We start from the raw sequence: 18,379 nt of genomic DNA, 5'->3' as shown, positions 1-18,379 counted from the left end.
TCTTATTATCAGTAATTAAGATTTCAATCTATGCATTATTTAGTAAGTCGTTAAAGCTTTATCACTCAAAATTTATGTTTGTTATACTTGTGTATGCATTGATTTTGAATAAGAGTGTCACTTTAATTGTAAAAGTAAACACGAAAACAACAACACCAGTAATGTTGTTTCTATAGCGTGACATATTGAAATCATTGACAAAGAGCGAGCGTTTTGTGAAATAACAAGTCACTCACTGGACAGAAATCAATTAAATCCGGAGGCTCATTTGCATGAGCAAGATTTTCTTAATCTGAAATACATGTTAATGCCGTTTTATCATGAAATAAACATGTTCCCAAAACAAGGGACAATGTTATACGTCTTTTAACGATGTTAACACTGAATCTATTATCAAAAAATAATCCTGTACAGTCTGAAATAAATTGGCACTGCAAGTTATTGATGGGTTACTTTGGAAAACTTTTTTTTAATTCTACATCACTTCAGGCCAAATTGGCAGAATTAAAAAATAGTGTATGATAAAGTATAGTAGTGTATTATTCCTCCCCTTGTCGTAGATGTCATGGAATGAAAAATGACTAGAGGAACTTTTTCGTTGCCTCTCAAAATAGAAACCATTTTTTCCATCATAGAAACGGACTGAGGCGGGTTCTAAAACCTTCTTTATGAACGAGCAAAACAGAATTCGTGTAAACTAAATCAAAGGCTGACAATCTAAACAAACGTATGCACCTGAATTCCGTATATATATTTTCAAGTCTAATTACCTAATTACCTAAAACATGAGGCTCACCTGGTCTATAAAAACATTGGTTGTCAGCACCTGGTGGCGTTCATCCTGAAAATATGCAATTAGCCCTCAACATGATTAAAGCAAACAGTATTATATCATGGAACAGAACAGTAAGTCTATTAAGACTTATACCAGAGGTCATCGTATAATTTATATAAAATTAAGGCATGTTCTAAAGCTATAGACTACTGATGAAAACATAATTACTATAATTTTGTTAAAAAGGGTGTGTGGAAAATCAACGTAAATGAGTTACAATAAGTTGAATTATTAACAACTGAACTACATATTCCAATGCTTGAGTCATTTATCTACAAATATTCATTAACACATTTTATTGGTTGATGTCAGTAATGGTGAATCTTAAAAACAGATGGATTACCATAGTAATACTGTTTGAGTTGTAAAACGCATCGACAAAGATAGACTATATTAAGTATCTTCCATGGCCGAGAGTGTAAGATAGGTAATTCCGACCCGAGCGTAGGGTGTTTTGCGGAAACGAGGTTTACCGAGTTTCCGCAAAACACCCTGCGCGAGGGTCGGGATGAACCTATCTTACACGAGCGGCTATGGTAGATGCTTTTTCTCCCACCTCAGTTAAACAAAATTAAGTAAAAATGTATTTTTTTGCCGGAACTCTTTTTTGCTTAGTGAAAATAATTGCTTACGGATATGCAATAATTCGTGGTTGTCATGGATATTCGCGCAATGATTCAGAGTATGTAAATGGTCTGATCGGTCTTTAAATAGTTCTAAGAAGAGTGAAGCATTATTTATTGAAAGGTGCGTGAAAACTGTTTTCTGGTGACATTTGAAGCGAGAAATAATTAACTAGCGTTCTAAATATTGCCACTAGACAAGGTTTCCATGATGCGCTACAGACGACAGTCTTCAACAAGGGAGGTAATTACAATGTGGTGACCATTAAAAGAAGTTCCATACGGGCATTTTATTTTCGCCCGTGGGCAAGATAAGAATTTCTAGCATGGTTAAATTAATGGATCTACTTTTCTCCCACCTCAGATAAGTAGATCCAATAATTTTACCATGCTATATATTCTTATCTTGCCCACGGGCAAAGATAAAATGCCCGTATGGAACTCTTTTTAATGGTCACCACATTGTAATTACCTCCCTTGTTGAAGACTGTCGTTAGTAGCATCAAGGAAATCTTGTCTTATGGTAATATTTAGAACGCTAATTAATTATTTCTCGCTTCAAATGTCACCATAAAACAGTTTTCAGGCACCAATAATGCTTCATTTTCCTTAGAACTATTTAAAAAGACCGATTTGACTATTAACATTAACTGGATCACTGCGCGAATATCCATGACAACCACGTGCTATCGCATATCAATACGCAATTATTTTCACTAAGCACAAAAGAGTTCCAGCAAAAAATACATTTTAACTTAATTTTGTTTAACTGGGGTAAACCTCGTCCCCAAAACACCCTACGCTCGGGTCGGAATGAACCTATCTTACACTCTCGGCCATGGAAGATACTTATAATCTGAGGTGGGAGAAAAAGTGATATTCATCCTCTATGTCCCTGCCATTACAACATGAACAATAATGTCCATTACGAGGTATCTTTTTAGTACCTTCCTGTCTGTATTTTTATTATCACTTTTATTATTAGCCGTTACAGTAACAGCTAGCAGAGACAGCAGTAGAAGTAGAAGAAGCAATAGAAGTAGTTCTTTTCATTATTATTATTATTATTATTTTTACTATTATTATTATTATTATTATTATTATTATTATTATTATTATTATTATTATATACTATAATTCCTACCAGCCCGATAATCTGGTTGAGGTGCAGTGCGAACCTCACAATGAGCACTGTTGAGGAATTTCTGACGGGTCTCACAGATTTCTCGTAACCGTACATGAGGTTTTCATATAGCCTCTGCTCGTCTGGGACTAGCACGACCTGGTTGTCCACCGTGGATATATCTGTTTCAAATTTTAAAGGCGCACAATTTAGCTTGATGGAAAAATATTTCTAATTTTAATTCATTATCATGTTTCACTTGAAGGGCCAAAACATAAAAGCACATGCTTTTTGTACAGATAAAAAAGATATTAATCTTTATAAATTCCTTTTTTTTTAATAATAGCTACGTGGCCACAACTTTCCCAGTTGAAAAAGCGCGCCAAAATATCGCTATTTTATTTTATCTGTACCTCAATAATATGCTTCTTTTTATCATTTAAGTAAAATGAGCTTTAAAACATGATAATGCATTAAATTACAAAAAATAAATTCATCAATCTATAGGCATTATGGTTTAAACGAAATATCAAATATGTTTGGATAAAACCTGTGAGACTTCAGTATCAGTGTGAACTGAAGTTTTTATCAATTTAAATTAAAAAGAGGAAAAGGAATTCGTATTTTGAGAAAAAGTATAGTTTTGAGTGAAGAAAATTATCTTGTTGTATTAAGACAAGTATTGCATCAACTCAAATATAGCTTGCATTTAAGCCAAGGAAAGCAAAAGAACCCGTTTGATAAAAAGAAATGCAATTCAACAATAACAAATTCTAACGCAACTCACTATTTTCAGGTTGAACTGCGATGGCCAATGTGCTTATTGTAAGAAGTATCTGAATTGTTTGTCGCGGCAGGTCCAGCATTCTTGGCTCCATTGTTTGTCTCTCTAAAATATGAAAGGAAATATGACATATAGCAGATACAAACTAACATACCATTTATACGTTTATGCATAAACTGGATGATTGCAAGACGCTATCGTATCCAGAAATGTCAAAAGATCCATGAATGAATTATCCCAGATGGCATTCAAATTGCCCCCTGTGCTCTCCTTTTTATCTGCGAATATTCCACTCTTCAAAATACCAGAAAGAGATCTGAAAGTAATTACACGAGTCCGAAAATCAATGGCAAATGACTTCCGAATGATGACTGATGGCGCTGCACTTGGGTCAATGGAATTAGGAGGAGAACTTGATTTCGAATTGATATGGCAACGTTAAAGGGGCAAAAGGACTATATAAACCTCCAGGTGGCGCTGGGGCAAGTTTTTGTATAATTTTATGCATGTTTCACATCAGGGACACTTTTTCCAAATTAAAAATCCTTTTTCTGTTTTTGAAACTTTACTAGAATTAAACATGACTTTGAGAAAAAATCCAACTGTCAGATTAAAAATTTGAATTTGCCTGGGGAGTGTCTAATTGATGTTCTGGGGGTTATGAACTCTCTAGTGTAAACATTACCACGTGCTGGTGTTAACATTCCTAGCAGCTTGCTTGTAGCAGACGACCTGCCTCACTATCAAATACTGTAGTAACAAAAGTGAACAAACCTTTTAAAGTTTTTATTCCACCTGTTTTAAGCATATCCAGAACTTATTGATAGATATCATCAGCTTCATATGCTGCATTTTGGCTATATAATACGTATGTATCGTATAAAGCAACTCAATACCAAGGCAGTTCAAGTGACACTCTTATTCAAAATCAATACATACACATGTATAGCAAATCAATACATACACATGTATAGCAAATCAATACAAACACATGTATAGCAGATCAATACATACACATGTATAGCAATTCAATACATGCACATGTATAGCAAATCAATACATACACATGTATATCAAAGCAATGCATACACATGTATAGCAAATCAATACATACACATGTATAGCAAATCAATACATACACATGTATATCAAATCAATGCATACACATGTATAGCAAATCAATGCATACACATGTATAGCAAATCAATACATACACATGTATAGCAAAGATAAATGTTGAGTGATAAACCTTTAACTACTTCCTATATAATGCAATAATGGAAAATATAAATAACTGATAACAAGATTGTATCTGTTAATTTAATAGCGGAATACCCAAAAGTATTAAATGATTGGGGGATGATAAATTATTTACTTCGATCTACTATCGTCTCCTAAGGTAGAAATTCCGTGTTTTCTGCACCTTTCTTTCAAATAAAGCCCAGTATCCTTCATAAAATAACCGTCGTTTTCAATATTTATTCATCCTTTATGTTACATTAAAACAATTGTATTAATTGTGGTTCATCTTATTATATTGGAGTAAGAGTGCATCTTTCAATGGTACTTAGAAGTCATATAACTACTGATGCTTATCTGTAAAGCATCCAGCATAGGTATACAACAGTTTGATGTAAAGATGTTTCAAACGCATTACGTTTCTAAAACAAATTTTAAGTACAATATTATAAATACAACTTAATAATAATTGAATTATTAACATCAAAATCATACATCTCATCAATAACGGTACCAACCAGCACATCGTAAGCCACTGTTTCAGCTTATGCATTTGGTTATTTCTATATCAGCCAGTATTATCGATTTTTCTAAAGAAGCTTATGTTATTATGCCTAAAATACAAAGAAAAATGTAGAACAATTCATCTCTTAATGTAAATTATCCTTTTGTTTTGCAGCAGATTATAAGGATCATCCTCTGCAACCGGCATAACAGCATGCCATTTTATATGAGTGACAAGACACGTGACGTACCGGTTTTATACCGCATTTTTTTGCCTGTAGACCACAGGCCTACAGACTTTAGGACCGCAAATCGAAATAATGAATTGTCAGATCTACTTTTTGACACGACATGTTAAAAAAGTTAATGCGCCGGGGTAACAAAACGGGACGCATGGTGTTATGCGGTTTAAAATAGTACGAAATGAAAGACCACTTTATTTGAATACGTTCATAAGATTGAAACGTTAAAGTGAATTGGAAAGCTAGCCGAACAATCTAAAATAAACCTTGGTTAGGAACCGAGAGGAATATATACACAGAAAATGGAAATGTGTTGACTAAAACTCTCTGCTTTACTTTACCTAGTACTACTAATGGTCAAAACGTCCTCAGCCAATATCATGTTTCATTTAATTAATTTAACATTAGCAATACACTTGTATATTCCAGTGCATATAGGTTTTTCAGTCACTGTTATGAAACTAGCTGAATTTTATAAAATATTATTGATTAACATTACCTTTTTTAGGTTATGACAGGTACTTATCGGTCAAAGTTTGCGGCCACTCAAAAGAATTCATGAATTGATTTTTATTGCATGTGAACAAGATTGTAAAAAGTAAAATCGCGCCTTAAGCCTTTCAACGCTTTCAGCGCTTTCATTCTTTAATGCATCGATAAATAGACATTTTGTTATTCTTGGAGCCGTGGCTGAAATCTTTGAATTCAATCCGATGAAATTGGAATTGCATGTACAATGCCGCCGGCGTAATCCTAAAATGGAAGGATCATCAATGCAATCGCTTAAAGAATTGTTTTCAAATAAACCGAACGTAAACTATTGCTAAGACCTACTCAAAATGAGACAGATCTATATTCTATTGTCGTATCTGCGTTATTTACATACGTCGGTATAAGTGGTGGAGGTTCCGGCAGCCCGATCGTCACATTCAGACATTTGTGATTGATAAATAACCTACCAAACCTGGCTAACGTTCCAAGAGTATTCAATTACATGGACGGAAGAAGGAATAAAAGAAGGCCATAAAAATGATAAACCAGCTATTCATCTGAGTATATGATTAATACATGTCTATTGAACAATAATGTTCATACTGTGTATGAATATTCATTATAAGTCTATGGACGACGTATTTGTAAAGGCTATTTGCTTTTTTTAGGAATAAGCATTTCTGGTAAGACAGAGTTGGCTCCTCTGTTATAGCTATATGTTTGTGTCATTTTTTATCTAATGATTGAATACATTTTACTACCAGGCGGGTCATGCATCGAAATAAAATTCTGCCAGATTTCTGCACACTGTGCGAATAAGTTATACGAACTGATATTGAAACTATTTCAGGTGGATTTAATCGGACAAACCGTGGAGCAACAAATACGACGAAGACTACCTGAATCTCTGTGGAGGAAGGGATCGACATGTCAAGATTCAATCACTCCCACCAAACAAATCACGCATGTATGGAATGAACATGTGTAAATATATTCATGAATGAAGAAACACTGTACAAGGTTTTAATATGAATAAAGTTGTGATAATATAGTATTGCCAATGTTTACCAAGCAATGTGCGTTTTCATATAGTTCACAGTAAAATAATGCAATGAAACTTATGCCATTCTTTGTATCTAAACACGGTAAATATTACGTAAAGTAAAACTAAAACACAATGTTCGTGTATTGTTTTTGTCGTTTACAGAAGGTCGTTCACGGCTATGTATCCAAAAGTAGTAGAAGGCGCATGTCATGACAAGACATTCTTAGTTGAATACCAGGAGAAGCAGTTGCATAAAAAAAACGTTATTGGATGTCAATTAATCACTTGTATGTCCGAATTCAATCTGATAATAATATATTGATATTCAAATATACGTATGGCAAAGAAGATTGATCAGAATCTGAGCAGGAACAAATGATCTATTCGACGTCGTCTTAGACAACATGGAACAAAACAGTGACGTCACCGGCAACTCTCGTGATAGAAAAATAATCTCAAATCCTCAGGTTGTTTGTGCCGAACTGTTACATATTTAGCTCAGTAGCTCGGGGTTTGTGTATAATAATTGCAAAATAAAATTAAAGTTTAACTACTTCCTCTTTGTGTCTGTAATGTATCAACGAATGCTTGTAAGACTGTTGAACCAGATATCGTTGAAAAGGGTTCGGAAGTAAGCCAAATTCCGAACATTGTTGGCATTAACAAATCACAGTAATTTCTCCACTATTTATGTATTTTCTTGAAGATGTATTGAGCGTGTTCAAATAAAATTAGTAATAAATTCTAGATAATTCAGCATCTGACAGGTGTTATGAATTATCATTGACAGTTGAAAGACCTGTTTTTATTTCCAACGAATTTTCCTTTGGGCAATTTAGGCGTTTAGCAAAATGGTTCACTTCCATTCTTAAGGTATATAAAACAACAGTTTACATTCGAAATGAACACTATGAATTCAAGAAAAAAATGTCGAACAATTTATATCAAATATAGAAAACTCTTATAGAAATCCCTTACACTGTATATTTCATTGGTAAATAAAAACGATTGCATCAGACAAATCATGTCGACCTTTTTTCTCTAGTTTTAAACACAGTGACGTCAAGGAAATGCCATAAAATTTAGGGACATGTCATTGACCTAAAAGAAGGCATTTTTTCAGGACTACGAATTAAAGGATTTTAAGAACGTCAGAAAATATTGTTATTTTTTTCTATAAGGCCTTACGAGAGGTTCTGATATTATCAAAAAGCTATGATTCATAAATTGTACATGGAATGTCTTTCTTAAAAGTGGCATCTTGTGTCAGTCTTAGTTGAAGGTTACATGTCACTAAACCGTACATGTAATATCACGCTCAAGACAATAGCAGGAGGTAATTAACCTCACGCAACTATGGCTTTAAAAGGAATTCACAGCAACAAAAGTATGCTTGATAAAAAGTTTTTGATAACAAACGTTTAAACTATTAGTAATAAAATGTCATTGAGAGTTCGTGATCACAACCTCATTACCAAAGAGGATACTTATACATAACATAATATCGTGCTATATGGCAATTTCATTCAGTCGGGTATCATGGTTTCTCATTTGTAAGAAATAATCCACAAAGGAGGTTAATTACTGTTGGAAGTATTAACCATCGCCATTTTTCCTGGGCATGTTTATATGAAGATCTCGTGAGAACGATGATAGATGGTAATTAAATGAGGAAGATGGATTCATCCTCAACATGAGCGGTTATATCAACTTCCTTAGAGATGTATTGGACTCTGAACGCTAAATATTCCGGAGTTATTGAAGGTGATACGTTAAATATATACTAAATGTTAGCATTCGGTCAGGAGACTAGCTAACTCTTTGTTGATTTTTCTAACCCAGCCATAGTTTGTGTTTCAATCAATAAAGTTCTGCTGCTAATGCCTTCAATCGTCGCTGATGTATCACAATGCATTGCAGATCTGTAAACAAGACTTTACACATGTAAAGTGTTGTGTTGTTTTTACTTATCTTTATCATTCATCATTATTCTTTACACTTTGGAAAAACATGTTTATATTTCTGAAGCTGTTCATTGTCACCGTCCATTTGTTGCGGTTTATATCAAAATGTGCAGTTTAATTCAGAAACCGAAAGTGAAGCCGGATATTGCAAAACTATGACACACTTCTTAATTTCTATTTCAATAAAATAATTTTCACGTAAAAACCTTGATTTTCTAAAGCTTGCATTTTCATGGTGTCTCTTGCAAACAGTTATAGATTCGAACATAAATTTCAATTCTATATATTTGGTATTAAGCACTGGTGTTTTTATTTTGTGTCCTTTTAATATATCAATCAACTTTTCTAAATCTTAATATGTAATAATGGTTCCTTACACCAGCAACAATGTCGCCGGTCTATGAATAAGTATTTCATCTCCTCGACCGAAGTCAAAAGTAACTTCAATGCGTTATACTAGATTGCATTTAATAGTTTTAGAGAATATATCACTCTTCAAAAATCCGGAAGGAGATCTTAACCTATTTACATGAATACGAAAATCAATGGCTAGTTGACCTTCAATTGATATGCTACGAAATAATAGCTTGGGTTCGTAATAAACTAGTACAAGATATGACGCTATGCTGAACGTTAGGAATCCTAATTTACTTCCTTACGATGTACAATTTTCAAAAGTATAATAAAGAACATTCCATTTATATATGGTTCAGGAAAAAAACTGATTTGCCAATCCCCCCCACCCCCCGCGTTATAGTGAAAAGTGTTTTATGCCCTGCATGTTTTTGAAATATCAGTTTAATAAGTTCGTTATCATTTTTTTTACTGTCAGGTGACGTGTATGAATATAAAAAATCGTGCTAAATTTAAACTCCAGTCACGATCAAATGATCCACTGAGTAGTATGATACGGAATTTGAACCATTTTAGGTCGATATTATGGTATCAAAAATAAGACAATTCGCTTAGGCCTAGACAAATGCTATGCAATCTATCTGAATAAAGGTGAGTAAATGAACCTCCACGAAGAGTAAATATCAAAGAATCCATCCCTCCCAGCAAGAAAACAGGCAAGGTTTGAATACCATGTGATAAGTTAAGGTAATAAATAGTTATTTATAATTCCAGATACTATTGTGTATACACTGAATAAAGGTTTAAAGTATAGTCATACCAAATTGTATCACGCAATATGAAGTTTCAAACGTTTAAGCCATACCTTAGATCACGTAACCAATATATACTGTATGATAACAATGATATGTGTTGCTAAAATAGAAAGCACATGCAAGCAGTATATTTGTATTTTTACCCATACGTATCTGTCACGGCTTCATAATGCATTGGCATATCGCTGAACAAGCAATTGTTTAAACAAACAAAAAAATAGATCATACAATGAAAATTACAGGGACAAGCCAACTAGCTTTATATCTTATCAAGATCCAGTCAAAAAGCATACAATAAATTGAAATGATAACATACTACAATGCAGTAGGATGGATATTGTAATGGAAACTTAAATGATAGTATCTTATAACTCTGTTGTTTGTTTAAATATAAAATATGTTTTGACATAAGTAATGTTCTTTACTTTTTAAATATCCATTGCTCTCATTATCAAATTATCCTAATGTCTCCACTATTTATGTAATTTCACTAATGAATTGGGTGTGTTCAAATAGAAGATATCACGTGTGACACGTGATACAAACTGATAGATAGATAGAAAGCGACCTTTAAATGAACTTTCAATGTTATTTCTCTTAATACAAGGGTTTTATAATCATTTTATTTTTTTCACTTTTATATTAATGGTAATCTTCTTTCTTCTTAAATTCCTCCAAGCTAAGCTCGAGCTCGAAAATGGTTTCCGGCGCCACGAGTAATCCATATCGGAGTAACGTTACATTTATTCATCGGAATCGGGAAAAGACGCCATTTTGGTACGATATAATTTAGTGACCCAATAAAGAAAAATATGGGATCACCACTTGACCAGTCCTGAACCAATGGCGTTGCGTCAGTCATGAATGTTGGATGCGTGATATAATGTTATGGAAAATTTACTTGAGCAGAGCATCATTACTACGATAAAAAATAAAGAGAGTGATATATTGCAATATGGTCGTATTCAGTCTGGCATTCCATTTGAAAGACGTCACAAAGGAAGTTAATTACACTCCATCTCCTTCATAAATGACGGGTATTTTTCGTGAGCATGCTATTATGTTCAGCTCGCGAAAGCCCCGTTAGATAATAATATATCAGGAAGAATAGATTCATCCTCAAAATGAAAGGTTAAAACAACTTCCTTAGATATTGTTTTGGACCCTGAAACATAGATAACATTGATTCAATGTAAACGATAGATACAGACTGCTGAATGTTTGAATTTGGTTTAGAAAACTAATTCCATGATGATTTTTATACCCATCGTTTGTTTATGCGTCTACCCACTCATCCCAAAACCTTTGGCATCGTGCCTATCTGCTGTATCGTAGACACACTGGATACTTGACCAATGGTGCCGTTACGGTCCGGGATGGGAATTATGCATTTGTATATTATCGCTACCCTCACCTATATTATATGATATACGTTATATGGGAAATGTTTTCGTATCATATTTAAATGATGGAGGGGATTCAAAATCAGTGAATGCCCTACACTTAATAACCCTAACCGTAGATTAACGTTGTTCCAATATCGAATACCCTAAAAACTCGATTTCGTTTCCCATATAACACTAAAAAACTATTTACGTTATTAACCGTTTACTTTACTCCAAAAACCAAATCCCTACTAGATGACAATACAATATACAATATGGTATGACCGAAACCTTTTTCCTTATGCATAAGTCAGTTTGTTAGGCATTTATGGAAAAAATGAGTCTTGAGGGTCTTGATATATGATTAAAACATTTCGTATTGCATCTTCTTTGATCAGTGTATACGAGCGCCGTATATTGATTTATATATATTCAACAATGATATAAAGTATTCAAAAAACAATTGGTTAGGCACAAGTTCCGTACAAAGTTAGTATTGCCCTTTTGATATATAATGGACCATTCCCGATAAGACACACTTTAATTATAAACATATTTAGTGCCTACCAGTATACTTGCACATTCTCCAAATAGTGCTTCTTCCATATGAAAAAATACATATCAGGTTGGTTTAAAAACATTAAGACGATTTTGTTTCATTAATAAAATGAATAACATTTTGATCACCTTAACAAATACAAATTAACGAAATACAAATAACAAATTAACAAATTAATTAGTTCTAATTAAGTAAGCAACAAACTATAATTTCACTTTAACTTTTATTTCTATTTCATTTTTTAATTAACTGATTGAATTTGAATAACAAATAAAAACTGAGTCATTATTTAAACTTTAAATCCAATTTTTACTTACTTATAAGTCATTAAATAATTATCGATCATTTAGGTATAGCCCTAATAAAATATTGATTGTAGAAAGTCATAATATTAGTAAAAACAAAATTGTAACATTAAATCTAGAGTTGAATATTACCTGGAGAGAGGGAAACCAGTACGCATGCATTAAATGGTTTTAAACTTTGCTTCAAACAATGTATTCATATTTTTATTATTTTAATGTATTCATGGAATTTGTCACGCGTATTATCAAAACCGAGCTAAAGAACGAGCAACTTTCCCCTACTGCTTAAAATGAAAATTGACACCACTAAGAAATAATTATACATTCCCCTTCAATCGAAGATTAATCATTTCTATAAATACAATGAATATAAACTAGATTTCATACTTACTAAAGCGGTTTTAGATGAATAATTGAGCTCCAAATTTTAGATGTTTAACACATGGTCTATAGATATACTCCAAAAACTTCTTTTTTCGGATAAACCACTTCGTACAATCTGAACTGCACATAAAAAAAACATGTGTGTTAGTTTATTTTGGCAAACCTTTGTGATGCTGAATCAAATGAAACAAACAGTCTCCAAATACACATTCTCGTCGTCTAAAGCAAGAGGTCAAAATCTTGACTAGTACTTGTAACAATCCAATAAAAGAATATGTTACCAAATGCTTCACTGTCTTTGCCTTTTCCGTAGAAATTGGCAGCATGGTCTGAGAAAATATATTGATTTCTACCACTATTCTGTGATTTCTCTGTAGTTCTTTCCCTCCGGTTTCCCGTACAAATTTTCTTGTAGACAGACGTATAGATCTACTTTATTGGACTTATTATCTGATATTGCATGGAGGGTATAGGGAGGCAATTTATGTTGTTGCCGCTCGAAATCTCATTAAAAGAGGATTTGTATATATGTATGATATAACAGATAAACAATTTTTGATTGCGCCGGCTCTGGAGTTGATATTAATTGGTATTGATTATACAACTTGCTTTGCAGTTCAAAATGATATTGCATCCACCGTGTGGGTGAACCAATGATTAAGATTGATTGATGCCATTTGTCAGCCCAGCATATCAGAGAAATTTGTGTTAAAGACTGCGGAAAACGCATGTTTTAGAACGTGCTGCTGCATTGAGAGAGATTGCTGGAGAAATATGTCTCCATAGTTTGGTAATCTTCTGTCGGGCATTGTAGCTTGTCTCATGATTATCATCAGAATCTTGCAAAAATATTTAAACATACACACACACGCACACACGCACGCACGCACATACACACACACACACACACACAAAGATAATCACTACGCTTTTTCACCAGACAATTTATATGAACTGAACCAATGTTACATTTCTCTGTTGAGTTCTTTATCAACTATTTTGCAAATGACAATTTACAAAGTCATCTGTTTTGTTGTATTCCAACGTTTCATGTTCTGCATGTGTTCTCCTTCAGTGTCTGTTAGGCATTAAACAGTGTACCGCAATACAGGTGTATCATTAGGCATTTTTTTTGTATCCACTAACATCTTAAAAAAAGGTCCTTAGTAGGCATATTTTTTCTTCTTTTTTAAGTACAGGGATTCTGTACCAAACCGATCTATATCAGGGTAAATCACTATTGAAAAAAATAGGTTAAAAACGGTCAAAGTTTCAGTAGAGAGACATAGTATAAGCCTCAGGACTTACTTCTCAATTCTGTGTACACTATTGTTTTGTTCATAATTTACATGTTCTTTGTCTCAATGCATTACATATTTGGTCTTTGTTTATTTTGATTATGCTCACATTTGTAGAACTAAACTTATTGTAAATATTATATCGAAATAAATATTGTTTAAACCAACGATCAAAGTTTAACATGCCTATCATCTATATCTCTATCTATCACTTGAATAAAAGTTCGTTTGTTAGGAAATTACGAAAACAATCCTGATAGGGAAAAAGAAGCGTTTGGTCGGGGGAGGGGGGATTGAATCGGTCGAGTTAGTGGATACAACCATTTTTACCCTTATGATTTTTACTACTGGGCGTGTCCATAGTACTGCATAAACGAATATCGGGTATCTTTTGCTTCTTGCATAATTTAATTCATTTTGTAGTTGTTTTTTTAAAGCATATAATATTCCGAATTGGTGTTAAAAGTTTAAGGAAGACTGCAATATAATTATGTAAACTATACACAAATCATAGGTTGTTTTTGTTTTGTTTTGAATGAATCCTGATTCTGCATCAAATTTTAAAGCAATAATTTTACATCAACCTATATTGCGTCCTTAAACAACTGACTCAATGTGCTTTTACTTGTCTTCGTAGAACTGTATGGATATCAAACCATCTCTTTCGTTAGTTTTGTTATCGCATGCCATGGTTTCTAATAACGTTAAGAGGTTTACTTGAGTGAACTGTCCCTGACCGATACTACTTCGCCTCTAATAAAAGCTAACGTAAGTGGTGATAACCGGATAGTGACTTGTTTTTAAGTGGACCGAACATGAGTGTGATGAAAAAACTAAATGCGCAAGCAGTGAGGGAAATCTTAGTATTTCACTACGGTAAAAAGAAACGTTGTTGATTGAGTAGTCTGGAGCAAAATCATATTTATATTGCCGACAGACTTTTTACAAAATAATTATAATGTTTTTTGAGCCAAAAACACATTTTCGTAACATGTGCTCAACCGGTAAAAACCCGCAAACTCACATGCACCCAAGCCGAAAATCAAACTCGGGTTGCCTTGGTAAAAAGTAAGTGCACTAACTAATGCGCTCACTGTCTTTGTTTTGTAACGTCGTGTCTGTTAAGCCTCTATACAGGGTTATCGTTATTGTGTTAGCTACTGGGCTAGTTTTCGTAGCACTTTGTGTTGTAGGAGGTTAAACCTTTTTGAACATAAAAGGATTTCGCTTTCGCGTGCCACTGTTTCTACCCATGTGAAGATAACAAAACTAATTAACCTTGTTACATTTCAGAAATATTACAATACCGTACAATAGCACTCTTCGTTTTGACGGCTTTAATGTTTAGTTCATCTTGTGAGTAAAGTTTTATTTTGTTGGAAAAGTGTTAATTCTTTATTATTTTTTATGTGTTTATAATTATTTACATTATTTGGAATCGATATCATACCGCTGTGAAATATATGATCAACGAAAGCAACGATCACAATCAGTATTTATTGATGATATTACCATTCTATGTTTTCATGTCAGGAGGAAGAATGCATCTCCACTTCTCAGCTATCCTTCTGGCACTGCTGTCAGGTACAAGCGCGTTCATCTTTGACCAAACATGTCACGTGCCATTGCGATGCTCATGTGCGCTGCCATTCATAAAATGTGAGGACAGGATGCTTCCTCGGGTGCCGAATTTCAACATGACAACAAATCATAGCTCACTCTATCTACAACTTCAGGTTTGGTTGTTTATTGTTGTAGAAAAAGTTATGGCATTTGACTTAGTTGAAATAGAAAAGAGAACATGCACTCTTGTGTCGCGTGCGTCTCCAACGTGTATTAGAGAGCATGCAGTCTAGTGCCGCGCATATTATCCAGAGTGATGAAACGTAATTGGTTTAGCAGCATGTGAAGTTGTGTGTGCATATTGGGTTTTGTGTGTGGTTGCATGCATTCAGTGCAAAATTATGACCCTTTACTTCAATAAATAAATTCCTCCAAAAGTTTGAGGGCCAGAGTGATGGATCTTTACAGAAATGTTAAGCAGCATGTGAATATCTGCATCTAGCGTATAGCATGAAACTTTCTCCAGTATGTGTTACTCGGAAATATTTGAATTAGAGTCAGAAACCTCCAAAAAGTATAAATGTGATGTAAGTCTGCATATGAATATGTTCACATTGGAATATAAAATCCAAACAATGGCAATTCCACATGATAATTAAAACAGTCAGACTAATATGTTTCTTTATTTATTTTCAGAACAATCGAATATTACTTGTGCAAGATTTGGCATTTGACGGACTCAAAACAGACAAACTTTATCTCGATATGTCCGTCAATCGAATTCACAGCATTGGCGATAACGCTTTCAGTGGATTGGAGGATGCCATTACAGTATTAAAACTTGAACATAATATGCTAACATCAATCCCCAAGGTACTGGCGAACCTCACGAAACTGACAATATTGCACATTCATGACAATCCAATCCAGACATTTGATGGTAGCGTCATGTCCACGCTTGGGGATCACTTGGAGACGTTTTATGTTGGTTCACATGATTTAACCATCTGGCCCGACGAATTCCGTTACTTGGAAACACTTTCGACCTTGTATTTGTTCAATCTGTCTATGGTAAATATCCCCCACGATGGATTCAGAGGGTTCGAGAGAAGCCTTATACACTTGGTCATAGACGGTACCAAATTTACAACGATGCCAGACCCCATCTGCAGTCTGACAAGCCTCCGAGATATTTACTTTACAAACAACTCCAATGACCACCCTCACATTGATATCCTACCCGACTGCCCGGCTCCTTTGCAAAGTGTAACTGGAGTTTTCTTAGATGGCAACAACTTGACGAAATTTCCGAACGTCTTCAAGACATTTCCATCTGTTGGAACTCTCGATATTTCAAATAATCCATATTTACGTTCAATAGATGTGGATTTTAATGAGAACACGACTCTTATCACGTTAGTTTTAAACAACAACGGATTCAATCACGTTCCATATCAACTTGGAAAACTCACACAACTGAAAAACTTACAATTATCTGGAAATGACTTGAGGGAAATCTGGAATGGAGATTTGAGACACCTTACACACATTTCTCGGCTAGACTTAAGCCAAAATCCAATTAGAATTATCGAAGACTCGGCTTTTGAAAACCTGAGTTCAGTGTACTTCATGGACCTACATGACACCAATCTAAAAACACTTCCACAAGCAGTTTCGGATTTGGACCGCATTCAAACATTGCAGTTTGATGGAAACACAGTAAATTGCGATTGCAAAGAAATGTCTTGGATGCATAACTGGACTTATATAAACTCCGTGAAGGTGTCTGGAGAATGTTCTAAGCCATTCGGCATGTCTATTCAAACCTTTCTGTCATATGGTCTTGATTCATGCTAATGTCAGTGTGATATAATATTTGTGATATAACTAAACAGGACAAATAAAGTTTGAAAACACTTACCTTGAATATAAATTTCAATATTGTAAATATATAAATAGCATGTTAACGAAATAGTAACAATATCTGAGTTCACGTTTACACTGTGTTACGTGATGTTCCTCAACTTTTCAATTAGTTGTGGTGTATATGTACCTAATTTTATATATTTATATAAGCCATATGAAATTTTCGGAAATTGCGCATAGATGCACAGATTTGAAGTTCGGTTAGGTTTAGATGAAATCTTGACAAACCTGATTTTAATCTTAACATAACCGATTTAAACATAGAATTGTTCATGGTTTGAGTGTATGAGTGTCAGTATGTGTATACATTTATGGGCAGAAATTGATTTATACATTATTTAATCATTAAAGAAAATAAAACTTTAAACTCCATACAGATAAAATGTAAAATAGAAACTACACTTGTTATCGCATGTACAGCTAAACATTACAACAATAAGTGCTGTGTAATATCGCATTTATATAGACGAGGTAAAGTTTTAGGGAAATTCCCTTCAATTCCCAACCCTAGATATCGGACGACCGCCTGAATTGATTCTCTTCAATGTTAAATCTATGTCGTAAACAGTCTTTTTCATGGAATTTTCGGAAATTATCAGCCAGTTTTCAAAAATTATTTGTTTCATTTTATCACGGGATTACTTTTATCTATTTATATTAAGGGTAAGAAATTAGAAATACATGTACACATTATATATTATTTGTTTTAACAGTGATCGATTTCTTTATTTTACAATTATGAACCATGAAATGATAAACAATTAAAACATACTTATATAATAGCAAAACATCTACTTCAAAAATCACAAGAGCGTTGTAAACGGAAGACTTCCTAGAGTTCACGTATCGATGGGAAAACGTTTAACATTTTTATTCGATATATTATTGACGTAACATTTTCAACAGTTTAAAATTCCTGTTCATCTAGTTTAAGTGATT

At 33.7% G+C, this 18,379-nt stretch overlaps 3 protein-coding genes across 3 annotated transcripts in view; 2 read left to right on the top strand and 1 right to left on the bottom strand.

The window, feature by feature from the left end:
• LOC128234277 (neuronal acetylcholine receptor subunit alpha-5-like) overlaps positions 1-18,379 on the bottom strand; it is a 38,072-nt gene that overhangs the window by 11,277 nt on the left and 8,416 nt on the right. Inside the window, exons 2-4 of the mRNA XM_052948426.1 lie at positions 3,369-3,470; positions 2,603-2,763; positions 797-841 (exon numbers count right to left, since the gene is read on the bottom strand). Coding sequence (XP_052804386.1) covers positions 797-841; positions 2,603-2,763; positions 3,369-3,459 — 297 coding nt within the window. The 5' untranslated portion in view covers positions 3,460-3,470. The remainder of the gene's footprint in view (positions 1-796; positions 842-2,602; positions 2,764-3,368; positions 3,471-18,379) is intronic.
• LOC128234278 (carboxypeptidase N subunit 2-like) lies at positions 15,273-17,406 on the top strand. The gene is made up of 3 exons (XM_052948427.1): positions 15,273-15,307; positions 15,485-15,687; positions 16,211-17,406. The coding sequence occupies exons 2-3, from the start codon at positions 15,493-15,495 to the stop codon at positions 17,369-17,371; spliced, it is 1,356 nt and encodes a 451-aa protein (XP_052804387.1). The 5' UTR covers positions 15,273-15,307; positions 15,485-15,492; the 3' UTR covers positions 17,372-17,406.
• LOC128234275 (shootin-1-like) overlaps positions 17,955-18,379 on the top strand; it is a 14,971-nt gene continuing 14,546 nt past the window's right edge. Inside the window, exon 1 of the mRNA XM_052948421.1 lies at positions 17,955-18,103. The gene's annotated coding sequence lies outside the window, so the exon portion shown is untranslated. The remainder of the gene's footprint in view (positions 18,104-18,379) is intronic.

This window comes from Mya arenaria, chromosome 5, assembly GCF_026914265.1.
Source record: "Mya arenaria isolate MELC-2E11 chromosome 5, ASM2691426v1".
In the NCBI taxonomy this organism is placed as follows: Eukaryota; Metazoa; Mollusca; class Bivalvia; order Myida; family Myidae; genus Mya; species Mya arenaria.
This window is presented reverse-complemented; position numbering and strand designations above follow the sequence as displayed.

Coding starts and splice junctions, on each gene's coding strand:
- LOC128234278 (XM_052948427.1), top strand. CDS start 15,493: ATGCATCTCCACTTCTCAGCTATCCTTCTGGCACTGCTGTCAGGTACA. Junction 15,688..16,210: donor CACTCTATCTACAACTTCAG/GTTTGGTTGTTT, acceptor ATTTATTTTCAG/AACAATCGAATATTACTTGT.